The sequence below is a fragment of the Polypterus senegalus genome, chromosome 16 (assembly GCF_016835505.1).
Source record: "Polypterus senegalus isolate Bchr_013 chromosome 16, ASM1683550v1, whole genome shotgun sequence".
Classification (NCBI taxonomy): Eukaryota; Metazoa; Chordata; class Cladistia; order Polypteriformes; family Polypteridae; genus Polypterus; species Polypterus senegalus.
In genome coordinates this window covers 95041694-95068388 of record NC_053169.1, presented here as the reverse complement: position 1 = coordinate 95068388, position 26695 = coordinate 95041694, and the positions used below count along the sequence as shown (strand labels likewise).

The window sequence follows — 26695 nt, the reverse complement described above, 5'->3', positions numbered from 1 at the left end:
GTAGGAAACTGAAGAGTTTTGTGCCGTTTGGGGTTTGTTTGTTACACCATGTGACTGACACCCAGCGCCTGCAGTACGCGGTCAGATGGTATAAAGCTTGAAAATGTAAAGGGTACATATCTTTGATCTCATGTTTTTGTTTATTTATTTTGTTGCAGTTTACATTTTTAAAGGCCAAAGAGAAACTGCTTTAGAGATTACAGAATCTGGCTGTCAGATTAAAAAAAAAAAAAAAATGTAACGCAAGTTATAAAGTTGAAACATTCTGCTGTGGTGCCACCTCATTTTTGTTATAGGCACCGCTATCTTGAGCACCTGTACAGTACTTCGAGATTTGTTCACGACTTTCCAGATGATATTTCCCAAAAGTCACACCATGTGAAATCTCCAGTGTGCCATCTCATAACCCGGAAATATGGAGCGTTCAGTGTCCAAGATTGTGAATACAACCTCACGCCGAGTGTTTTCGTTTGAGCATATGAAAGAATCTCTGCTTTTTAACTCTGCCTCTCGACTAAGATTTACATCTAACGCTTTGGCTGTATTAGCTATTTTCGGCCTCTTAAATTCTCGTTATGACTCTTTTCTTATATTTGTCTCGTGTCCTACGCTGTGTTACTTAATCTTGTCTTACAGGTTTTGATCTTTATTTTAGTTTTTTTAATGATTCATTTTCTGATTCCATGTATATTCAAAACAGCTGCCTGCCCTTTGTTGGGGTGGTGCATTTATGGAGCCAGTCGTCTGATATTTATGTTTGTCGTTTTAGAATATTAATTTAAGAGTTAGGTCCACCTTGTCTGTTTCTCTCTGCCATTGTGTTGATATTAGGTAAGGAGTATGAGGGTGCTTTAGGGTCGACCTGCCATCTGACTCAAATACACCACCAAAGGCGTGGTGAGGTATGGCATTATTGCCCAGAAAAGGGTGAAGCATTATAAAGGAGCCTATGCGTATATATGTGTATGTATGTACAGTGGCATGCAAAAATATTCAGTCCTCTTGGAAGTCATCATAATTTTGTGCATGAGTAAAGATTTGTACACATTTATCCATGTAGTAAGTTTCTATTCTTTAATATGTAAAGCACTTTGAGCTACTGTTTGTATGAAAATGTGCTATAGAAATAAATGTTGTTGTAGTATTTTTAATGTAAACCCTTATGCTGTAACAATCATTTCCAAAGTTAAAATCAACCATTTTCTGTAGTTACGCAGACGTTAACTTTGGAGTTTTTCTTCAGGTAAGTAAGTATTCAAGGCGTACACATTCATACTTTGTCGAGCACCCTTTGGTTGCAGTAACAGCCCTTGTTCTTTTTGGGTAAATATGTCCCAGATTTGCACATTTGTTCAGGGGTGATTCTTTCCCGTTCTTAGCAGAATTGTATACAGAACTTCTAAAGTTGGTGGGATATGGTGCCTCGGGACAGCAGTGCCACATATTCTTAATAGGGTTAAGACAAGGGCTTTGACTTGGTCATTCCAAAACATTTGCCTTTCTGTTTTTGAGCCAATCCAGTGTCACTTAGGGTCATTCTTCTTCCTTTTTTGGCTACTCCCATTAGGGGTCGCCACAGCGGATCATCTTCTTCCATATCTTTCTGTCCTCTGCATCTTGCTCTGTTACCCCCATCACCTGCATGTCTTCTCTCACCACATCCATAAACCTTCTCTTAGGCCTTCCTCTTCTCCCCTTCACTAGCAGCTCTATCCTTAGCATCCTTCTTCCAATATACCCCTCATCTCTCCTCTGCACACGTCCAAACCAACGCCATCTCGCCTCTCTGACTTTGTCTCCCAACCATCCAACCTGAGCCGACCCTCTAATGTCCTCCTTTCTAATCCTGTCCATCCTCATCACACTCAATGCAAATCTTGTCATGTTGGAAGATGAATCTTCTCCTAAACCGTAGGTTCTTAGCAGATTGGAACAAGTTCTCCTGCAATGTTGTGTCCGTCCATCCATCGTCCCTTTATCTCTGACCAGATACACCAGTACCAGCGCATGAACAGCATCCTCCTAGCATGATGCTGCCACCACCGTGTTTCACAGTAGGTATGGTGGTTCTTGGGGCACAGAAGTGTTAGTTTTATGCCACACATACCTCTTTTTGAAGTTCTATTTTCATCTCATCTGACCATAAAACCTCCCACATCTTAACTGGGTCTTTCTCGTGCCTTGTAGCAACTGCCATTTGTGCTTTTATGTGGACCTTTTTAAGGAGTGGCTTCTTTCTCGCTACCCTCCAAAAAAGGGAACTTCTGAAACTGCAACTGGAGTGAAGGTGCTTGGGTCCACAGCCAAAGAGCACTGCAGATGTCCGAGAGTGACGGTTGGATCTTTAGTCAACAACAACAACATTTATTTATATAGCACATTTTCATACAAAAAAGTGTAGCTCAAAGTGCTTTACATAATGAATAGAAAAATAAGAGACACAGTAAGAAAATAAAATAAGTCAACATTAATTAACATAGAATAAGGGTAAGGTCAAATGGCCAGGGGGGACAGAAAAAACAAAAAAAAAAACTCCAGACGGCCGGAGAAAAAAATAAATAAAATCTGCAGGGATTCCAGACCATGAGACCGCCCAGTCCCCTCTGGGCAATCTACCTAACATAAATGAAACAGTCCTCTTTGTATTTATGGTTTTCATGGAAGGATTTGATGATGATGATGAACACGTGGACTTCTGGCTTTTAGTCCATCAATGCTGGGGCATCATGATGCTTTGAGTAGGTGGAGGTGGCGCAGGCCGCCACCACAGAGAAACCGGAAAAAGAAACAGAAGAGAGAGTTGGGGTCAGTACGGATTTTAGAGCCACCAAGAATAGTTATTATGATGAATTGAACATACAGAGTATCAGGATTAAGTTAAATTGAAGTTATAAAAAGGCCATGTTACAGTAATGTGTTTTCAGCAGTGTGTTAAAGTGCTCTACTGTATCGGCCTGGCAAATTCCTATTGGCATGCTATTCCAGATTTTAGGTGCATAGCAGCAGAAGGCCGCCCGCCTCACCACTTCTTTTAAGTTTTGTTCTTGTAATTCTAAGGAGACACTCATTTGAGGATCTGAGGTTACGATTTGGAATATAAAGTGTCAGACATTCCGATATATAAGATGGGGCAGATTATTTAAAATTCTGCTTATGGTTTATAAAGCCTTAAAGTCAATTCTGAAAGACACAGGTAACCAGTGTAGCGACATCAAAACAGGAGAAATGTGCTTGGATTTTCTTTTCCTAGTTAGGATTCTAGCAGCTGCATTCTGCACTCGTTGCAAATGATTTATGTCTTTTTTTGGGCAGTCGACGTGCTCTGATGTTTAGTTGTGAGGGACGGCCTGTTCTGGTAAGAGTCTGGCTACTGTGCTGAACCTTCCACTTTCTGATGAGGGATCCAACGATGCGCAACAGGAAATTCAAACTCGATTTTTTTTATAGCCATTTTCTGCCTTGTGCATTTCAGTGACTTGGTTTCTTACGGTAGCAGAATGCTCCTTTATCTTCATTTTTGCAGTGATTTTTCAACAAAGACTATGATCCTTACAAAGGACCTTTTTCTATCCAGAGAGAGAAAAGACTCACAAGTAAGTACCTCATTATGTTTAATTAGGACTGTCACCTTTGTGTCATCTGTGCTTTGGACGCTCCAGGTTTACACAAATGAATCACAAGTGTAAATACTTGGGCAAACACTAACTTTGGAGTTTGCCTTCTTTAGTTAAATATCTACAGAAAAAGGTTTGTTTGAACTTTGGAAACATATTGTTGCGGCATAACATCCATTGTCCAACCTGCTATATCCTAACATAGGGGTCTGCTGGAGATATATATATATATAAGATAGATAGACTGTGTGCACAATTATTAGGCAAGTGAGTATTTTGACCATATCATCATTTTTAATGCGTATATTCCAACTCCAAGCTGTATTAACTTGAATGCTTATTGGATTTAAGCACGTCAGGTGATGTGTATTTGTGTAATGAGGGAGGGTGTGGCCTAAGGAGATCAACACCCTATATCAAGGTGTGCACAATTATTAGGCAGCTAGTTTTCCTCGGGCAAAATGGGCCAAAAAGAGATTTAACTGACTCTGAAAAGTCAAAATTGTAAAAAGTCTTTCAGAGGGATGCAGCACTTTTGGAATTGCTAAGATATTGGTGTGTGATCACAGAACCATCAAACATTTTGTTGCAAATAGTCAACAGGGTCGCAAGAAACGTGTTGAGAACAAAAGATGCAAATTAGCTGCCAAAGATTTGAGAAGAATCAAACGTGAAGCTACCAGGAACCCATTATCCTCCAGTACTTTCATATTCCAGAGCTGCAACCTACCTGGAGTGCCCAGAAGTACAAGGTGTTCAGTGCTCAAAGACATGGCCAAGGTAAGGAGGGCTGAAACCCAACCACCACTGAACAAGGAACATAAGTTGAAACGTCAAAACTGGGCCAAGAAATATCTGAAGACAGATTTTTTCAAAGGTTTTATGGACCGATGAGATGAGAGTGACTCTTGATGGACCAGATGGATGGACCTGTGGATCAGTAATGGGCACAGAGCTCCACTCCAACGTGGAGGTGGGGTACTGGTATGAGCTGGTATTTTTAAAGATGAGCTAGTTGGACCTTTTGCATTGAAGATGAACTCAAAATCAACTCCCAAACCTACTGCCAGTTTTTCAAGACACTTTCTTCAAACAGTGATACAGGAAAAGACCATGATTTTTATGCAGGCCAATGCTCCATCACTTGCATCGAAGTTCTCACTGCGTGGCCAGCCAGTAAAGGCCTTAAAGATGAAGGAATAATGACATGGCCCCTTCCTCATCTGACCTAAACCCTATCGAGAACTTGTGGGCACTTCTTAAACGCTAGATTTACGGGGGAGAAAAACAATACACCTCTCTGAAGAGTGTCTGGGAGGCTGTAGTCACTGCTCCACAAAAGCTGATCGTCAACAGATCAAGAAACTGACAGACTCCATGAATGGAAAGGCTTATGACTGTTATTGGAAAGAAGGGTGGCTATATTGGTCATTGATTGATTGATTGATTTTTTTGAAATGTCAGAGATGTTTATTTGTAAATTTTGAGGTGTTTGTTTATTATTCTCACTATAACAGATGAAAATAAACAAGTGAGATGGGAAAATTTTCATTTTTCCTTTAGTTGCATAATAAATCTGCACACTAATAGTTGCCTAATAATTGTGCACATATGTATTCCCCTGATGATGTTCACACTCACATTTCCGTTGTGAAACATTCAGGTTTCAGGTTTATTAACATTTTGGATTGACTGATAGCACTGTGTTTGTTCCATATTAAAATGAATCCTCAAAAATACAACTTGCCTAATAATTCTGCACTCCCTGTAGATATAGAGATATAGATATATATAGATATATATAAATAAATTAATATAATATAAAAAACCCTTCTACATGTTTTGCCTGTTTTTAAAGTTTTTCTTCCTAACCCTGGTCAGTGGGTGGACACATGAATACACAGACATGTGTCCTTATTAAGGTGGATGATTATTATTGCTAGGGGGGCTTTACCCCCTCCTCGCTTTGCTCGCCAACCTCTGGGCCTGCGCTACGCATTAGCCTCTTTGTGGTTCTGCTGCTCCCGTATGGGGATGTGTTGTACAATTTAAACAGATTTTTATTTTCATGGAAATTGTTACATATACAGGTACATAATAGAACTATTTTATATTACAGCAAGTAATTAACCATTGTGACAGGTTAGGGCTGTATTGCTCCCTTGAACCCCTGTCCAAGACTCCAGACACCAGGTAAAAGTCCAATAATCAATTTTATTTAATTGCCACAGTGCACAAAGCACCCTCTCCTCCACTATACTCATACAATCACAATACAATAAATCAGTCCTCCACTCCCAGATGCGTTGCCACCCTTCCACCTATCTCAGCTCGTTGTCTGGAGTTCCCAGAGTCCTTTTATATTCCCTGACCCGGAAGGGTTCCCAATCCCCAGTCCATGTGATCCTGTATCACTTCCGAGTCAGGTAAAAAGTCCTTTTCTTCACCCCGGAAGCACGTCATTCCCCTTGTCCATGTGACTCGGACGTACTTCTGGGGCGTAGGGTAAATAATCGTCTTCTCCAATCCCCCCAGTCCCAATGCAGTGTCTCCTAGTGGCCCCCATGGCATCCAGCAGGGCTGCGTATAAAAACTGCAATGTCCATGATGCCATGCTGGTCTTCGGGGAACCTCCATACTGCAGGGAGGGCTCCACCTGGTGGCTTGGGGGTATTGGCCGGGATAAACGGCCAGCCATACACCACACCATATTAAAAAAGAGTAAAACGTAATAATTTGAATGTAAATTGTTTCATTTTGTGTTAGTTATTCGTTGCGTTATACATTTTCATTCTGTTTGGCTTTGAAATAAACATGCAAATAGTTTTTAAACTTACACTTTTGCTGTAAAACTTTAAAAACAATTTTTTGAATAAAATATTCATCAATATCGCATAGAATTTTGATTCTGTGTTTGAACTTTCATGGTGACAACACATCGTATAACTGCCCATGATTGAATTTTGTTTCTTTCAATCTATTAAATGAAATGACTTTTTCGAATGTTTATCTCTGTGATTTGTTAGTCTTTGCAAAAGCTATTCTGGCAGGAAACTGTAAATGTTTTAATATAAATGGCAAATGGAGATCTCCTTTAGTGCCTAATGTTATCCTCTGAAGATGGACTACATTACCTTTCTTTCATACATCCTTCTTTCTACAGTAAGTCGTGCAGTGGAAGACCGGACGGTGTTAACGGTTGTAATTATTCTTCAGCCGATATTGTAAGTTGATGTTGTCATCTTCCACACGATCTCCACCAACTGTTTCAGCAGAGTCTATTGATACGCATTTAACCAATCTGGCGTGTGACCAATCGACATTTTAGGTGTTAATTTGTTTGACTTTGTTTCTCGGTGATAGGATTGCCCGTGCACTCTTTCTTTTTTTTTTTTCTGTTGATAACTCTTTGTGATGAAATTCTTCAATAAGATTTGGACATAATATGTCTTCTTTAATTGGGAACATAAAGTGAGGAAAACAAACATTTTCAAGAGCTGAGAGCACAGGAACTGTGTCTGCCAAAAGCATTCACACAAATGACAGGTGAGGTTACCGTGTGTGTGGTTGAAAATGGTTAAGAGGAGGGCGTGACTTGAAAAAATCTCATAGCCAAAGTCTCGTCTCTAAGGACTTAAAATCCTGCATTGAGACGAGTCTTTTTGGAAGTTTTTTTTCATTATAATAGAGCAATTATAACTCCAGATTTGTTTGTTGTAATTTAACAGCGAGAGTAGCCCTACGCTGTGGTAGTCTGTTCTTTTGACTGCGAGTTTAGACACAAACGAACAGAAAAGCACATCTGTTATGAAACAGAATACCACAGAAGACAAGTATTTGTACTGCTTTCAAAATCTAAAACTCGATGTGTTGATTAAATCTACTCTTGTAACTCTGGTCCTGTCGGAGAAGTTAGAATATTTACTGAAGAGGGCATAAGAAACAAACCACGCATTGATGTATTTTATTATGTCCCCCTCCCCAGCCCTAATACATCCTGAACTTTCAATCTTTCCCTTCATTCTGGCAGCTTTTACAGATGGCGTTCTGTTGCAGTAGTTAACATGACCAGTAAAAGATGTCAATGTCGCATAAGGCTGGGGTCTCCATGCCCATGCCATTCAACTTTTGCTGGCATTCCCTAGATGTTATAGACGTAAATGTGAGCATCATGCCCGGTATGCGTTAACGCTACTGTATTTTTATTGGATGTACAGCATAAACTAAGATAAGGCAGCAATGGGTAATTGTGAGTGAAAGAAAACAGACGCAGGATGGTAGGTTCTCGCCGTGGAGATTAATGTGTATGCTGTGCATAACCAGGGGATTTCCTTTAATTAAAAAAAAATATTGTCTTACCTTGCAGTGCAGAGAGTCCGTCCCAGCATTCTGGGCCTTCTTGAAGAGACATGATAAAACTGTTGGGACTAAAATGATGAGGTGAGTGAATTTTGGCCAACGTTTTTTATCATCACCAGTGCTAATTGAAGGCCATCTTCTGGGGTTTACCCAAGTGAGCCCTTTGCCCCCAAATCTTTTTCATCCACTCTCCGTAGTCTGAGATACAATGATGAGAATGTCTGCCAGGTAAGGACTCAGACGCATCACTTCTGAATATTTGGCTACTTTGAATTTTCTCCTACAATACAAACTCATCATTCCGTCTGTGAATTGTGAAAGCGAATCAAACAGGAGGCAGCCGATTTGGTCTGCGAAGCAAGTCTTTGATGTAATTGGTTAGGTAAGCCTTGATGACGTCCGGTTTTACTGATCAGACTCTCCTAGCCCAAGGCATACCTTCTAGTTTGTATAGAAACCCACCTTTTACTGATATAAAACCTTACACTGTGATCATTTGAATTACAAAGCCTAATATCTGAGGGATCTACGTGCAGGATACGTTGTGAACCACCTTGGGATGTGTTCTAAAAAGCATCCTGTGATTCGTGTGTTCATAGGGTGTGAATGTCCCTGTAGTAGTTGTGTATCAATTGTATTTATTTTTAATAATAAATGCTTTACATTTTCTCACCTAACCTGAATGTGTACTCTCACTAGGCACGTTACTTACACTGCACTTAATGATCAGGGCCCCGGCCCGCTTTCGTCATGACCGTGTGAGTTCGTATAGAGCCGAACATGGAGTGACAGCATGCATGTCAAAATGATTTTCTTATTTTGTGTGTGTTTTTTGGATTTGCGTGGGGCATAATAACGCTTTACCCAGATGTATTGTGCTATACGTGGAGACAAATGATGTTAAACGAGGAATATGCAGCTTTTTTGCCAACTACAGTACGTGTTCATCTGAAAGGTGAGACTGTAAACCTGTGGTATCAAATGAAATGAGAACTGCACTATCTGACTTGCCACATCATTGACATCTGTCTTTCCCTGCTCAGGCACGTTGAGAGATCACACTGTTCACCGTGACCACACACACACACACACACACACACCAGGGTTATGGTGGGCCCCGCACAGAGCGATCACATTAGTCAAACAAACTCGACTTTGGGGGGTTACAGGAGGACAAACCTGCACAGAACACATTGCTAGTGTGAGTGAAGCTCATTTGTCCCAGAGTGGACAGCACTGTCTATAAGGCCCATTCCTGTAAGATGTTCCAATACAAGCCCAGCCCTAGGCCTTACCTCCTTGGCATTAACCCCAAGTGTGGCTCACAATTCTATGTAAATACGGCTATTCCCAAGTCTGACTAAGTGTGATGTGCAATCCTCCAATTTAGTGTTAAGCCCGAATAACATTCAGGACTTTATTCTGCTGCCATCTAGTGGATCGTGAGAATTGCAATGCATTTTGCCACTCTAAGGTAACTCCTCAGTGTTCATGAGTGGGGTGGAGCTGTCCACCGAAACACAATGGCACGTAAATGAGAAGCCGTAAAGTCAAATTTAGAACAAGCAGAAACTGAAACATAAGATGAATCAAGTGATCGTGATGACACCACCGTGAGTCCATCATCAGATAGTGAAACTGATGCATACAGCAGCACTGTGCGAGTGAACCGTCGAGTCACGTGAAGCTTCACTGTGGTGGAAGCAGCCGTGAGGTCAATAGGCAATGCGATGGCAATAGAGTGCAAGGACAAGAAAGACATTCGCCCCTAAGCACCATTCATTACACAGCAACTGTCACTGTTCATATCAGGAGAAATGTGGAAGTCACTAAGCCACAATAATACAAGGGACGTGGCGATCGGGCTTATCGGGCCCTGACATTCTGTCCTCCTGTGGTCAAACAGAAAAAATAAGAAGAAAAGTGCACAAAGAAACCGCTTGACCTGTCCGGACTGAAACATCCGGCCGTGCATTGCTGGCTGTAATCCTACATCAGAGACGCAATGGACGCTCGGCAGTGTCTTTCCTACTCTGACTTTTTTTCTTTCTTTTTTTTTGGTATTTCTAGGTTACTTTTAAATGTTTCTGTTACATGTAATAACTTTTTTATTGTTGAAAGATTTTCAATTTTTTGACTTCCCCCTAAAAAAACACTAAATGATCAGTAGCTGTGAAAGCAAACTCACTTAGGAAAATGTGAGAAAACAGAATTGCAATTTGGTGCACACATTTACGGCTTGTTTAAGTGACAGGGCCATGTCCGTCTTTTAAGGACACTTCTCCTTTATTTCTTTCTGTGATACGATATGTTTTATGTGCTCACACAATCGAGGAGACTTGCTAGTGTGTGTTTAATTTTGCATTGAGGTCATCCGGCTGTGAACAGGACCCCACAAACCTTGGCAAATGTGTGAAGTTAGGGGTGTTACTGTGACACAATGGGGAGCACTGGCACTGCACTTCAACCCTCGTCCAAGTCCTGTCCTGTCCTGTCCTGGGCTCCTTCTGGGACGAGTCTGTGTTCTGTCCCAGGGTTAAGAGACGCTAACAGGTTGATTGGTAACTCTAAGTTGGCCCTCTGATGCAGTGGCATCGTCTCTGTATTGTTCGCTGCAATTCTGTAATGGATAAAGTGACTCCAGTATCGTGGATAGCTTGATTTAGGGTCCAAGGCGGTCAGAGTTCACCGTTATCATTTCTAGGAGTCAGGAATATAGTTAGTTATTTCTGGAGGAGATTCTTACTCCTTTGTTTGGTGAGACTTGCTCACTGTGAGTATCCATAACTCCAGCCCCAAACCTCACCTGAAGGTACAGTGATGTCTGCAATGCGGTAAGTAGGCCTTCAGAGAGGCTGCCTTGGCTGCAGGTTTTCACTCCAACCACTTTAATTAGCAGCCAATTACTGCGGCTAATGGAGCAGATTTAGTTTTAATTTTTATAATATCACTTTGGCACATTAAGTATCTAAAACTCCTATCGCACTGTACCACTTTTTCAATGATTTTTTTTTAGTTGTGGACTTCATCCACGTAGTTTTAGAAAGTTGGGATACTCGAGAGGAGTCTGACATACCCAACAACCCCGTCCTCAGTCTGTGACTCGCCCCACAAAATCAGACTGGCATGGACTTGTCTGCTCTCTCTCTCTCACACTCACACACACACACACACACATCCATCCATCCATCCATTTTCTAACCCGCTGAATCCGAATACAGGGTCACGGGGGTCTGCCGGAGCCAATCCCAGCCAACACAGGGCACAAGGCAGGAACCAATTCTGAGCAGGGTGCCAACCCACTGCAGGACACACACAAACACACCCACACACCAAGCACACACGAGGGCCAATTTAGAAACGCCAATCCACCTAACCTGCATGTCTTTGGATTGTGGGAGGAAACCCACGCAGACACGGGGAGAACATGCAAACTCCACGCAGGGAGGACCTGGGAAGCAAACCCAGGTCTCCTAACTGCGAGGCAGCAGCGCTACCACTGCGCCACTGTGCCGCCCCACACACACACACACACCTAATTAATGCTCACCCAGAAGCACACTTTGGACCACCGTGCAAACAGATGTGAGATGGGTTTGTCTAATATGGAGCTTTTGTGATCCATTAACAGCCTGTTACAAAGAGGAAAAATACAGAGATTGAGGCTGAACTCGTCCTGTCTAGAAAGTCTTCATGCAGACACCAGTGCTGCCATGGCAGGCCTTCAGTGACCATCAGCATCTCGATACTTCTGAAATTTGAAATGTCGTGATGAAGTCGTGTAATCTGACATCCTCAAGGCGACGCTCTCCATTAACTGCACTCAACAAATCGTTCTCGTTGTCAAGAAATGTGTTCTTACAGACACAATAATGAAAGAGTAAACGATAAAAAGAAACCGTGAGCAATGTGATATGGTAATTATGAGTAGAAATAAAATATGTATGGTATTTTTATGCATATGAGCTTACAGAATATGGTGGTCATGGTGTTGTATTTAACACTTGTTGAACTTTACGGCTGCCAAAACCAGCAATTCGGATTTATTCAACATTGAGAACATGCTGGTCCATGTAAGTGTGGGTGCACGTCCTGGCCAGGGCTCTACCTGCCTTGTGCCCTGTGTTACCAGGGTAGGTCCTGGCTATCAATGTTGGTATAATGCAGCGTTTCTCAACCTTTAAGTATTTGTGACCCGAGTTTTCGTAACCGTTGTAATCGCGCGAAAACATTTTTTTTTGTTTGAAAGGAGCCCACTAATACCAATTTTGTTCTTTTTTAATTAATGATGTATCATCAATGCATATTTTATTATACCTATGTAACTTTACTATTTTTCTAGTATCAGAATGTAGTTTAAGTTAATTTGTTTTAGTTTCAATAGATGTATTTTTCATATTTTTGATTCTTGTTTTCTTTTTTCCCCACAGTTTGAGATCCCCGGTATAACGTGTGCGCACTATTTAGTTGTCCAATTTCAGTTCTAATGTACAAGAAATGATCAGGCCTAAGTTTAAAGTGTGTGTCTGTGCAGTTTGCTTTTCCAAAAACAGATTTGTAATAAAATAATTCTGACTACCGTCTAAACGCGCAGATTGCAGGAGCTCCTGCTGTGCCCCTCCAGACGCTTTGAAGAATATGTGTCTCTCCTGTACGCCCTTCGTCTTCACACGGCTGCAGACCACCCGGACCGGGGAGACCTGAGTGCAGCGATTGAGAAAATGAAGCAGTACCGGAACTTCGTTCAGCAGGTGAGCTACTCTGACAATTGGCGACATTCACCCTGCCATCCTTTGAAGGAGGTCCCCTGGCAGGGCCAGTTGTGGATGACACGCTGGGAGATTCTAAAACACAAGCCAAGTATTCAATTTATTATTTATGTGGCAATTGTTGATGATGTCAGCGTTCTGGCTTTGAGGCAGTAATGTAATTTCCATAAGTGCACCTCCAGGCACTGAACCCACAGCCTTCTCTACTGGGCATGTGCCCCCTCCTGGTAAGGCTTCTGTCTTGCACCCTGCTCTGCAGGGACAGTCCTTGTTGCTAACCAAGACTTATTTAATTAAATTAAGAAATAAGAGTATTTTAATTTGCCAATACAGTATAGAAAGTAGCCAGTTGTGTTAGGCCCTGCTGAAACTGATGGCAGGCACAGTAAGTGGGTGAGGTGGGTTACGTGTCTGTTAAATGAATGCCATACTTTTTGTCTCTCAAAAGTTATAAATAAAATATATTTGCTTGTTCTGTTATGAATGAGAATTGCCCAGTAAATGTTTGTAAAGCGTCAATGTGAACCTAACCCACTGACCAGGTTAAATTAACAAGCAAGCAAAGGAGAACTGCAACGACGTGGAGTTGTGATGTTCTAATTAATAAGAGCAGGTAATGGGGCTGGCAGACCCGCAGATTAAAAGTGAATCAGTTTAAAGGTAAAAAGGCTGGTCGGCCTGTTAACTATGAGTCACACTCGCCTGCTTCTCTCATTACACGCGGGCAGAGGACCAGTGTGCTTGTTGAACTTTTAAAGGGTTTTCTCCAGGGTGTATGAGCACGGCCCCCAACTTTATAAAACATGGTGTTCTTGTTTTCCTCCAGCTCAAACAGAATGTGGACAGAGACTCGAAGCTGAGTGACGTCCAGCAGGCCATCCAGGGCTGCCCAGTAAGTGCCTTTCTCTTCTCCTAAACCACTCCATGTTCTGAAGGATAACTCCTTAAATGCTCACTCTGCCATGATTAGTGTAATGGATTTTGGATACAGACTGTGGAAGACTGGCAGTGTACGGTGGATCTCTCTCTTTTTTTTTTTTTTATTATTACTTATTATTATTATTATTAACTATAATAGCACCATGAGCTGTACCACCTCATTTCAGAACAGATAATCCACCTGCAGCTAAGCATGTCTGGCCCTGTTGGAAAAGCTGTAGTTGATGGTGGAAGAAGAGTTGGCAAAGCGAGCAGGAGGCACTTGCCTGGGGTCTGACTGTGGACCCCTACGCTCCAATGCAGTGACAGGAACACAGTGCTGTAAATTCTGGCACCAGTAGTCATAAAGGGTCAGTTTCAGTGTATCATACTGCCAGGAGATCAAGACCAGACTACATCGTATGATAGTAAGAGGAGATGGTACTCTGGTGTAGACGCTGTCTGAGTGAACAGCAGAATAAGATCAATACCACGTTCAAAGCCGCAAGTTTAAGGCTAATCTTGTTTTGGCTTGGTGTTATTCCCATTGGCTCAGTGCCAGTACACCGACAATTAACGCGTCACCCTCTCTGAATTGATGACGTGTCACTACACATTTTCTCTCATTTTAAAAAGAGTACATCCTCATTTAAACTTCATAAAAATAATCGTAATCATTAAGCTACATTTGATTGACTGCTGTTGTAGACATTATTCACTTTGCACATAAGAATGGCATTACAGCATCGGTTATTTTAGGCCCTACTTGAGGTCCACCCAACAAAGCCATGATATCCTTTCTGATACATCAAACACTGATCTGATGTGGTGGATCCTTGCTGGTAGCCATCATCATCCAAGTTGCTTTCTGTCAAAGTCGTCTTAATGCGACCTGTCAGACTTTGGTGACGTGCGTTTGGCCTCCCTGGAAGGCTCACCCATGTTGCCTTACCTGGCATTGGCCTTTCCAAGTCCGAATGTAAATGTGATTGTAGTTCCCTAGAGGCCACCTGGTCAGGTCTGTGTCTTCCTCCCAAGACCACCCTCCTCTATTTTATTTTTAAAACATTTCACACCAGAAGCCAGCCCTTACTTTTCTCAGGAAGGTCATATTTAGTGGAGGTGTTTCAGGGAGCCCCAAACTGACACTCTCCCTCTGATTTGTAATGTATGGCTATGGCTATGGTGGTGGTGGTGATGATATCCAGCATTTTACTGACCATCTTCTTCTCTCAATTTTTTTTCTTTTTTTTAACAGAACCTCCAGGAAGCAAACCGATACCTGATACAAACACAGGATGTTTCACAACTAATTTGCCCAAATATGGACATCAGCCCATCTCTCAGGTAAACGTGTCACCAAGGTAACGGTAGAGCCCTTAAGCTGCCATTACGACAGCTACTCTGTATAATAATAATAATAATAATAATGTAGTTTATTACATAAAGTTATTGTCCGTTTTACCAGCACTTGTATCACTCTTTAAATAATATTGTTTGTATTAGTATTCTGCTGCTGGAGTATGTGAATTTCCCCTTGGGATTAATTATCAGTATTCTGCTGCTGGAGTATGTGAATTTCCCCTTGGGATTAATTATCTATCTATCTAAATACAGTACTTCTAATCTTATATCACAGCTCCAGCTTATTCAAAACTCCGTTACAAGAGTCCTCACTCGAACCAGCAGCAGCGAGCACATCGCACCCATCCTGCTCCGTCTTCACTGGCTCCCTGTGTCTTAAAGAATCGAATATAAAATCCTACTAATAACCTACAAAGCCTTAAACGACCTCGTGCCAAACTCCATCAGTGACCTTCTCCATCACTATGTGCCTGTTCCCCCACTAAGGTCCTCTGATTCTGGCAATCTTGTTGTGCCCCACACTAATCTACACTCCATGGGTGACAGCAGGGCCTTCAGCTGTACGGCGAGCGCCCAGACTCTGCAATGACCTACCGAAATGAATCAGGTCAGCCGGCTCCATGAATTCTTTTAAAAAACAACTCGACACTCATCTGTTCAGGAAGGCGTTTAGCTCTACTTGACTTTACTACCCTTCTCTCAGTTTACCTCCATGTCAAGATGCTAGAATAACTATGTTGTCTGTTAGGCTTTTTTTCTCTGAATTTACTGTCGTAATCTTGATTTGGTTTGTATAATGCTATATACTGTATACCCTGCCACAGGAGCATGGGAAAGGCACTATATAAAAATAATAATTTTTAATTTGGCATGTGAATCCAAACTATTGAAATGTTTAGCCAGTTTGCGGTTGAAACCCCTAAATCCCATCCTCTCTTGTTCCCAACCTGCATTATAGAAATAAAGATTCCAATATCGCCTCCTCCACAAATTGCAGGCCGAGGCTTTGAATCAAACTCCACAACTCAATCTGGTTTTATAAATGATAAATAAACACACCACGGACAGGTTTTGGAAGCGAGTGTTGTAATGTGTGTGCACACTATTAGAACGTATGAATTCATGAAGTGCTCCCAGACTGGCAGTTGCGCTGTTTAGAAATCAGGCGAGAGAAAGCTGAGACGCTCACATGTGTGGGCACACCAAGACAGATGTGCCAGGTCCATCCTGGACCGAGGACACCAAGACAACCATTTCCATCATTTTATAACGGGCACCACGAGCACTGCTAGTTACTGGTAACTTTGTGCTTACAGGTTTGCAGAGTGTTCTGTTATTCAGTACTTCAGTTTTTGCACAAGAAACTTTTATTTTATTCCACTGCTCAAGCACAGAATTAGGCACAGCTTCAGCCCATTGCGGCACTTCCTTTGTGATTTTGGGCTATACAAAAATAAACTGTATTGTATTGAAATGGCAAAAAAGGCAAAATCCGCTGCTTTAAAACCCACTTTGTGTTCGCCGTTCACACCATGCAAGCCAAAGTAAAAATGGAGGAAAAAGGGTGAAGGCCCCTTAAGTAGCAAACAAGAGAAGGAATGCTGCACCTTTGAAACCCCAACTCTAAATGTCTAACCATCAATCGCCTTCTACAGCAAGCATGAAACATGGAATAAAACGCTGAGCCTTTGTGTTGTGAAGTCCACACCAAAAATAAGATGGAAATGAAACCCTACATTCACATTTCTGTGTAAACATTTACATGTTGCACATTCTTTACACACAACTTTATCTAATTTCTTGGACTTAAACTTCCTCAGCAGCCACTATGCCCTGTCATCACAGGTGGCTCTGACATGTGGTGTAACACATGACTTTAGGTCAGTTTATCCCAAAAATGACGACACGGGGCATTTCTGTGAATTTCAACTACAACCACTGAGCATCTTTACTAAGAGTTAAGTTTTCAGATTTAGTTTCTAAGTGAATACAGTTTAGTGAATACACACAAATTCACAATAAAAGCAAACTGCCAGACCAGCTCGCACAGTCACAGCTCGTGTGACTCAAATTTCAAACTGTTTTTACAGCTTAAAACTGAACTGGACTGCACTTCTTCTGTCCCTTTCATGTCAGGATCTACGAGCACATCCGAGACCTCCGGCTGTTCCTTTTCAATGATGCACTCGTGATGACCATGCAGAGTGTTTCTCACCTGCCTTTCCAGTTTGCCTCCAAGACAACGTGCCACTTCCTGGCATCAGTGGTGCTCCATCGACTTCTCATTGAGGACATCCCCGACACAAAATGTAAGTGGCACTGGTGTGGGTCAAAACTGATGCCAGTCAGGGGTTTTTACTTTACCTAGCAGATGGGGAAGAATTACAAATAATGGCACATTTTCTAAACACCAGCTTATCCAATTGAGAAAAATCCCAATGCACACCTCTTCCACACAGTTACCTCCAGGGAACAGCCGACGGGACACACCTTGAAAGGTATTGTCCGTCCATCCTCTTCACATTCCTGCTGCAACTCTGCCCAAGCCCTTTTACAGATTAGTGTGGCTAGCAAGACAGACAAATAAAACTCAAGTCTTGGGCTCCACATGAAATCCTCTCTAAATCTCTGTAATGTTTACCAAGAACTCCAAAAGAAGAGACCATCACTGCTGTAGTGCAGACTTCCAGCCAGCGGCGCACCGGGGAGACGTGCACTCTGGGCAGGAAATCTTCCTTCATGCTGTTCTCCGTGTGCGACTCTCAAACCATGCAAGGTCTACGGCCTCGACTTGTCGCTGTACTGCTTCTCCTTTTATCTGCAGTTGAAAAGATCTCCTACTGTCTGACTATACTGTGCTTGTATGGGGCATATCAAAAATAAATGATGACGTAAAATAATACATTACTCCATAACTAAATACAGTTGTGGTCAAAAGGTTCCATCCACCTAACATAATGGACACAGATTTCACAGCACGACTGACAACATCCATTTATTACAAAAAAAAAAAATCTAATTCAGCACACAAGCTGTCATTTGGTCTCACTGGGACTACAGAATAATTTTGTTTCCCTTCTCCCACCAGCTTCTGTTCTTAATCAGACTCCTACCCTAATTAAGTGAGCCATTTATTTCAGTTCTTGCACTTTTGGGTCAGCGTAGAAATTAACGTACTAAAGAGTTAGACATGGATAACTTCATGTTTAAGCATTAATACACAATTGACTAAGTTGTGGGCCTGCCACTGAAGTAGCTGCAGCCTTTCATTATTCAGTGTTCTTTGCTTTTTGAATTATTATTAAGAGACAAGGTTGCAAATTTTACAGAAAAAGGGGAAAATATGAAAATGACAAAACAGAATAAGAGAAGAGGAAAACGGACCACTTAATTAAACGAGGTCAATTGTGAAAGTGGTCGGAACAAAAACCTGCAGCCACAACGGGACCGCAGGACTAAGTGTGGGAACCACTGCCTGTTATTCACGGTGCCTGACTATTATGGGCTTTGCTCTCCTACGTCTACAATTTGTTCTTCTTGGATTCCACAATTGTAAGGACTCCTTGCTGTGGTGTCTGACTTGTCCTCTTACTCCACCGTGTGTTTGGATGTTTCACTTGCTCTGAGCCAGTAGGGGTTACTGGTGTGCAAACAGCAGCACACTGGGACCTCCAGTGTCATTTAGTAGGAGTCTACCTTGTCTATATGGTACTAGAAAGTAACTCTGCAAAATGTGGTGCTGATTGGTCAAATGGCGTAAGACTGTAAAGGAGGCGTACAGACAGGCATTGTTTTATTTATATATTTCCATAAGTTTTCATGGTACAGAAGTAGTTCTTACTGGTTTATACTTAAAATGATTTACTTTGTCTCCATTCCTGAAGTCCCTTTCGTAACTTTTCCATCCCGAGGGGATTCTCCTTTCTCAGGTGACTAATCAGTTATGCCTAATAAAGGTTTATAGATGATGGGATTTCTTTCTTTAGAGTTGGTAAAATCCCATCATGTCCAGGCATTTTATTAGACTACACCATAGCAAAGGCTTTGAAGCACATTTGACTGTCATCTTAAAATCTTGGACCTGTGTGTGTGTGAAAACAAAACGTGCTTGTGCGCCGTTTGTGTTATTCAAGCCATGTGACATACACGTCCATTATTTGAGAGGCCGTACAACTTTCCATGAAAACACAGGATCGACCAATCTGTATTATACTTAATCTTACAAAACCCTAATACGCCTCTCGGGGCTCGTGGCCCACATCAGTTCTCTAGTACAGATCATCCTCGACGCCCTGTAGCATAGCGTCAAAGGCTCACGCAGCACTCCATTTACTCCTGCATCAGAAAATTAAAGGCAACTCCTCAGTCAGTGAATACTGTGCGTTCACAGCAATTTCATTTCTGAAGTGTTATGATTCTTTTGGGTGTATTTTAATAAAATAATTCAAACAGACTTGATCAATTGCAGGGTGAGTAACAAACAAAGCAGATAAATCATGTGTGGCACTTCGGTGTTTCCCACAACTGATTAATTCAGCACTGCTCATGTGACATTCAGAAAAATAAATAAAGACTTGAGTTCTTGTCTCTCTTCCAGATATAAAGAATGCCTTTACTCTTCAAGGCCCAAAGCGCCAGTGGATATGCATTACCGAAGATGAAGACGACAAGTTTACCTTGTTGTCAGGCTTGCAAAGTGCAGTCAATGCAGCAGTGGAGCAAAAATAATCAGACTGTTGGCAAACCAACTGGCTACCAATGATCAATCGTAGAAGCAAATTGTGGTATTTTCTTTAATTGTATTCATTTCAATACGTCACATTTCACCTTTGAACAAATAGATTTTGCAATTGTTAAATAAAGGAACTAAATGTCCGAGGTTTCCTTTGCCAGTTTTTTGTTTTCTGTACCCTGGCCCAGTGACTGAATCCTATTTCTGCTCAAAATGTTCTCTTATCCTAAAAAAGCCACAGATGCACACTTGCATCACTGGACTCAGATGGTGCCCCTGATATCCTTGAGTTTCGATTTTTCTATTGAGTTATGTCTAGGAATGGACAAGCCTCTTATGATCCCATTACGGCCACTAAGCTATTTGGTTTCTTTTGCTCCTAGAACCACATCATGGTTGTTGCTTCCAGATATTTATTTACAAGCTGCTTTATTTAAATTGTAAGCTGGCAGCTGTCTGCTTACTAATCACACAAAAATGAATAAACTGATTTTCATGAAATAGTGCATGTGTCCTGCCATTGGATCAACTTAAAATAAAGAGTATGTTATACTGGAGAGAAGGGTAACCCATAAACCAGCACCGTCATAGGGACTACAATTCCCATCAGTTCACTACAGCTAATGGAGGACATCATCCTCACCTTGTGCAACGTTTTCTGCTGACCAAAGCAGGACTTCCAAGATCACAGGTAAGTACAACATTTTCTTCGCTGCTATTCTTATCAAGTTTCATTGTCTTGCTGGCTAAAGTTTTCATCCTGTTATTTATCCCAGCAAAAGAGAAGCCTCTAATATCACAAATTGTCTGTTAAAGATTCCATTAACAGTGCCTTTATTCTTACCTGCCTTTCTTGCTGTGGTGTTCTATTGCTTTTAAATTCACAAGATGCCATCTCTCCTCGGTGGGTTCAATTGGATCGTTCCCATTATATACCCACCGGTTCACTTACCTCCGTGGGTCCTTTGAAGACGGTGTTTCCCAAAGTTCTGGGTTGCCGACTAGGCGGTCCTGAGTTCACTGCAAGCCTCTCCATGGTAGGATGTAAAATGGAGAGGGGCATCGCTCAGGACTGACCTCATGACTAGGACAAAACATATTGTCTAAAGTGTCAATTTGCTAACAACCCCCCCCCAGATCAGACACCGTCCTTTTTCTGGCATGCAAGTTTTTCTTGATTTTGTGGCTGAGGGAGGACAGAAAGTGTAGCAATGAAATGAGGATGGATGCCATTTTGGAAGAGATACAACAGATGCCATCGGCTAGAGGCAGGAGGGAGGGTGCGGTTCTAAAATGGCCACCATGACTAACTGGTTCTGTGTCATTTGTCCAATTTTGAAATGCCAGACCTACACTCCTAACCATACTTCGCATTACCTTCTGTGTGTAAAATCATTACACAGATTAGTCAATTACTTTTTGAGCTGCGCCTGCTGCTAAACATTCACTTATGAAAAAGAATCTAAATTAATAGGCCTGCTTCAAGATGAACTGACTGAGAACCTTAAACTTGAAACTGGACTAATATAAATCATGTTATTATAAAGCAGCTCCTTTCTGAAATTTAAAGTGCATTCAAGATCAAAGGAAACGACCAGCATGTAGTGACAGGGCACACATTAACAAACCCAAGACTGTAAGCAGTGCTTTATTATCCTTTTCAGGTGCACTGTGCTTTACTTAATTCAAGTATTGCACTTCTGTAAAAGGTACTGGAAGTAAAAACAGCACTGAAATGAATGTGACGATGGCATATTATGAAACAAGTAAAAGAAATAAGCAACCAAAGGAGAAGGGAGTACCCATCTGCAAATAATGGCACAGTGTACTAACAAGCCAACCAAAGTTGTAAAAATGACCGCATACTTCGTCACGCTGGCAGTGGGCTTGAAGAGTCTGTGCACGGAGGGACAAGCCGATTGCCCGAGCAAACAGAGACTCTTGGCTCGAGGATATGCAGTTTCCTGGGCTTCATACAACTCAACATTTTAAGAGCTCAAGCCGTTAACAAAATATAAAGGGGGAGTGAAACAGGTTGGCTTTTAGTAGTGACTACCAGCAAAGGAATCCATCGTATTCAACACACACCACCTACAGAATACAAAAAATTGAGCAGAACTACCGTCAAGGACAATACAGTGGCAAATTTGCTGAAATGAAATCGATTGAAATTACTGAACAGTATTAACAAAAAGAAAACAGCTGATTATTGCTCCAATTTTTTTTTTTTTACAACACTCAAGTTTTATTTTCACCTGACAAATAAATCAATCTGAACTGTCACCATGCAGCTCCAATTCTTAAAACACTAGTCTAGGCTTCAGAAGTTTAAGTTCTCCTTTGCAAAACAAAGTGAAATATGGCAGAGCTCCCCTGAAGCCCCCTCTCTTACATAACTTACTAGTAGGTGCCCTCAAAAAAAAAAAAAAGCAAAACACCTCAAGTTTACTTACAGGAGACAACGCCTGGTGCAAGACTAACTAACCTGAGCCTGACTCGGCCCTTCTGACAACCACAAAATGAATCCTCACTTCAGACAGGCAAGTCCATGATTATCATCCCAGATTAATCAGGGCCACGGACTCGCAACCCTGAGCAGGAGTTTCACAAGAAGATTAGGGACAACTCTGGGAATGTCCTTGACTGGCCCAGCCAGTGCCTCGACTTTAACCCAATGAAACATCTCTACAGAGAGACCAGAAAACAGTAGCTGTCCACTGATGGTCTCCATCCAGACTGACAAGAGCTTGAGAGGATCTGAAAAGGAAGAAAGAAAGAAAACCGCCAGATCCAGGTGGGTGAAGCTTTTTGTCAGACCCATGAAGACTGGGGGGTGGCGGAAGGGGCAGGAATCGCTGCCAGCAGGGATTCAATCTGGCATTTCAGGTTTTAATTTTTAATATATTTGCAAAAATTGCTAAAATTAAAATCCGTTTTCCACTTTGTGGGGTGTTTGGGGAGTTAATTTAGTACAAGACTGAAACACAAAATGTGTCAAGGGGTCTGAATACTGGAAGGCACTGCGTTTACTGCTGGGAGGTGGGCTTCTAAGTCAGCAGCACAGGAGCGCCACAGTGGACTGTACTTTCTCCGGTCCTGTTCAGTCAAAATACATCGGACTTCCAATACAACTCCAAGTCCAGCCACGTGCAAAAGTTTACTGACGACACTGCTATGGTGGGCTGCATCAGGAGTGGGCAGGAGGAGGAGTATAGGAACCTAATCAAGGACTTTGTTAAATGGTGCGACTCAAACCACCAACACCTGAACACCAGCAAAACCAGCTGGTGGTGAATTTTAGGAGGCCCAGGCCCCTCATGGACCCCGTGATCATCAGAGGTGACTGTGCAGAGGGTGCAGACCAATAAATACCCGGGAGTGCAGCTGGATGATAAACTGGACTGGACTGCCAATACTGATGCTCTGTGCAAGAGAGGACAGAGCTGACTATACTTCATTAGAAGGCTGGCGTCCTTCAACATCTGCAATAAGATGCTGCAGATGTTCTATCAGACAGTTGTGGCGAGCGCCATCTTCTACGCGGTGGTGTGCTGGGGAGGCAGCATAATGAAGAGGGACGCCTCACGCCTGGACAAACTGGTGAAGAAGACAGGCTGTATTGTAGGCACGGAGCTGGACAGTTTAACATCCATGGCAGAGCGACGGGCGCTGAGCAGACTCCTGTCAATCATGGAGAATCCACTGAACAGGATCATCTCCAGACAGAGGAGCAGCTTCAGAGACAGACTGCTGTCACCATCCTGCTCCACTAACAGACTGAGGAGACCCCACACTATGAGACTCTTCAATTGCACTCGGGGGGGTAAACGTTAACATTATACAAAGTTATTGTCTGTTATACCTGCATTTTTATCACTCTTTAATGTTTTTTATCAGTATACTGCTGCTGGAGTATGTGAATTTATAAAGTATCTATCTATCTATCTAAGTGAAAGTGGGCATCAGTGGAGGAAAGTGAAGAGAACAGAATGTGTCAGCCGGGGCGGCTGCTCTTTAGCACATCACTGTCACAAACGTCACCGTTTTCCTCCACACAGCAGATTACAGATTAACAATTCATTTCCTAACTCCTAGCAAATACCCCTTTATGTTTTACATGGGACAACAGTTTTGTCAGATAACTATAATTTAAAACATCATCCTTAACTTTACAATTTTTAAAAAAAGTTGTCACATAAAAATCTTGTGCAGATTTTATTTTGTGTAAAAAAAAAAAAAAAAAGTCACAGCTGGTATTTTAATTTCTGCAGAGATACATCCATGCAGCTGAACATCGAGGATCTCACCGCCAGTATAGGCAATTCAATCGAGGATTTGCCATTAGTCAGCATTTTAATGGAGATTTACAAATGAGATCAAAAGGTGTGTATCATACAATATAAAACAAATCCCTTATACAGAACACCAACCTGAATAGCATGGAGGGCAGCAAGGCTGTCCTTGGGTCAACACATACAGACAAACACTCTCAAGTGTCAAGAGTGAGGCTTAGAGGAGGAAATGAAAATGAAAAACTCATCTGTCTGGTGTCTGTACTCACTTGTCGGCGCTGGTCCCAGTGACAGCAATCCTAACTTGCCACTGATTGGTTCAAAAACAGGGAGTCACCCAGTAAAAGACAACAATAGTGGGAGGGGAGGACAAACGTCACTCAAATGTAACCAGAAGAAATACAATTCATGGATTTGAAGTTGCACTACACTGCACAAGCAATTCTCAAGCCAGGGAGAGAAACTCCGAAAACAAACAAGCAGGCAAAAAAATAGAGACAAAAAATTGCCAGTTCTGTATGGTTGTAATTTAAATTACAAATGCATGCAGGAAGATGTCAAGAGAGGATACCATTTGAGTAAAAGAAGGAAAGCAATAAATAAAAAGTGTGTGGGGGGAGGTCACTGTAGAGGGATTACCTGATGGGAGGACACAAAGAGACAAAAATACAAAAACAGCTTAGCATGGGAAAAAAAGGAAGATTCCTTCATTTGGATGAACCTGCTCTGCATAGCACTAGAGAGAGGGGAAAAAAAAAAATGTGTCTGAGCGTCGTCGTCGTCATCTTGTTACCTTCCAAAGTATATCAAAGTTTAACGTGTTCTGCTCACACACACGAGGCCATCTGCACACGCCCGACCACATTGTGATTTCTAGCATCATCAACATTTTGTAGTTTGTTCAAGTACACCAATTCACTTTTTATTCCCATTTCATTTTTTTTATTATTATTGTTTTTGAGTAAAAGGGGACCAACGTACATGACTAGATTTCAATTTTAAATAAAAGTGCGATCATTTAGAACATTCACTCCGAACACCTCCTCACTTCGAAATCTTCATTTCTGAAAACAGATTATCTGTACTGAAGTAACAAGTGCAAGTTCTACAGCCAGGTGAGTCAAAACACCTCGGGCTAGTGCTGTAGTTGTAAGAGGCAAAGCTGAATGAGGAGGTCCAAAAAAAAAAAAAAAAAAAAAGCAGCTCAGGTTGTGTGGGGGGTTAACTTTACGCTCCTAGTGATTTGTTTAGAAACAAAGGATGGGTTATAAATGAGAAAAGGGTCTCAGCTGCTCCAGTTGTACTTCTAATGAAATCCTTTCTTCAAGAACATCCTGCAATTAGGCAAAAAAAAGAGAGATGTAAGAAAAGCAGTGAGTCATAAAATGAGTGTTCATAAGTGAACTTAGACTGAGCAAATCTTGGACAATTGTACTGGGGACGGGCATGGCACCCTGTCCTGGGCTAATTACCACCTTCTGCCTGTTGCTGCTGGGAAAGAACTGGATTAGCAAATTAGGAAAGGGATGCATGGATGGATTCACTAAAAAACTTTTGCAAGTGTGAATTTGTTTTTTTGTAATTCCACCAAAGATCAAGATATCACCTGATTATTTTATTAAGTTTACAAATGGCTAACAAATGCAAAGGTAACTTAAATGAGCACATCGTCCTTTGAATTGCCATCAAATCTTCTCCCTTACAAAATGTTTTTGTTCTCTGCCATTATAAACTGAATATGGATAGACTGCTTCAGAAAGCATAAAACAAACTTATGAAGAACATTCTACCTGGCAACAAGTTGATCCACTTTCCACATTCATTTTGCCAAGTTCAGGGTTCCTGGGCCTGGAGACCGTCCTAGCAAGATATGGCACAAGGAAGAAAGCAACCCTGGACAAGGCACTGGTCCAGGGGTGGTGAACTTCAGGCCTCGAGTGCCACAGTGGCTGCAGGTTTTCATTCTTACTATCTTCTTAATTAGTGACCAGTTTTTGCTGTTGATTACTTCTTTTAATTGACTTGATTCAGGCCCCATAATTGTTTCTTTTTCTTTAATTAGCAGCCAAACAATGACACACAAAACAAGCCACCACATGACCAGCTCCCCTGTGCCCATCACACAATATCTGAAATTAAAGAGAGGTGATGGTCTTGGTAAGGCTGATCTCTCAGGTCACTAAAACATTTTGATGGTGCTCTTAGAAAGACCAGAAAAAACAACAGTTTTCGAAATGTGTGCTGTGGCAGAATGAGAGCAGCAACAAGCCATGAAATTAAATAACAGGTTTAATTAACAGCAAGAATTGGCTTCTCATTGAGAAAGTGACTGGAGTGAAATTGGTTGGAGTTTGAAGCCCCAGTTTAACTGGTCATCTGTTAGCTCATTTCACATCTCATTTCTGCTTGGCTGTCATTTATTGAAGAAAGGAATCAATTCAGATTCATGCTGAACTCTTCTAACAGGGCTATTAAGGTGATGGTGAAAAAGTTAATTAACAGTGAAAACTGGTCACTGATTAGGAAAAGGGTTAGAATGAAAACCTGTAGCCACTGCGGCACTCCAGGGGCCTCATGTATAAACAGTGCGTACGCACACAAATGTTCCATAAGCCTGTTGCAAAGTTCAAATCGTGATGTATAAAA

General features: G+C 41.7%; 2 protein-coding genes across 4 annotated transcripts in view; one reads left to right on the top strand and one right to left on the bottom strand.

Annotated features, from left to right (window-relative positions):
• The window catches only part of LOC120516501 (epithelial cell-transforming sequence 2 oncogene-like), a 69902-nt gene extending 50002 nt beyond the window's left edge, over nucleotides 1–19900 (top strand). The window contains exons 18-23 of the mRNA XM_039738210.1: nucleotides 7981–8054; nucleotides 12568–12724; nucleotides 13569–13634; nucleotides 14919–15007; nucleotides 17162–17334; nucleotides 19623–19900. Coding sequence (XP_039594144.1) covers nucleotides 7981–8054; nucleotides 12568–12724; nucleotides 13569–13634; nucleotides 14919–15007; nucleotides 17162–17334; nucleotides 19623–19753 — 690 coding nt within the window. The 3' untranslated portion in view covers nucleotides 19754–19900. The remainder of the gene's footprint in view (nucleotides 1–7980; nucleotides 8055–12567; nucleotides 12725–13568; nucleotides 13635–14918; nucleotides 15008–17161; nucleotides 17335–19622) is intronic.
• A 4082-nt stretch (nucleotides 19901–23982) lies between these two features.
• The window catches only part of reps1 (RALBP1 associated Eps domain containing 1), an 80132-nt gene continuing 77419 nt past the window's right edge, over nucleotides 23983–26695 (bottom strand). For 2 of the 3 annotated variants that reach the window (XM_039738825.1, XM_039738826.1), the window contains exon 20: nucleotides 23984–25383. In XM_039738825.1, coding sequence (XP_039594759.1) covers nucleotides 25315–25383 — 69 coding nt within the window. In that variant the 3' untranslated portion in view covers nucleotides 23984–25314. Of the gene's footprint in view, nucleotides 25384–26695 lie in introns of all 3 variants that reach the window. The other variant, XM_039738827.1, reaches the window with a different exon arrangement.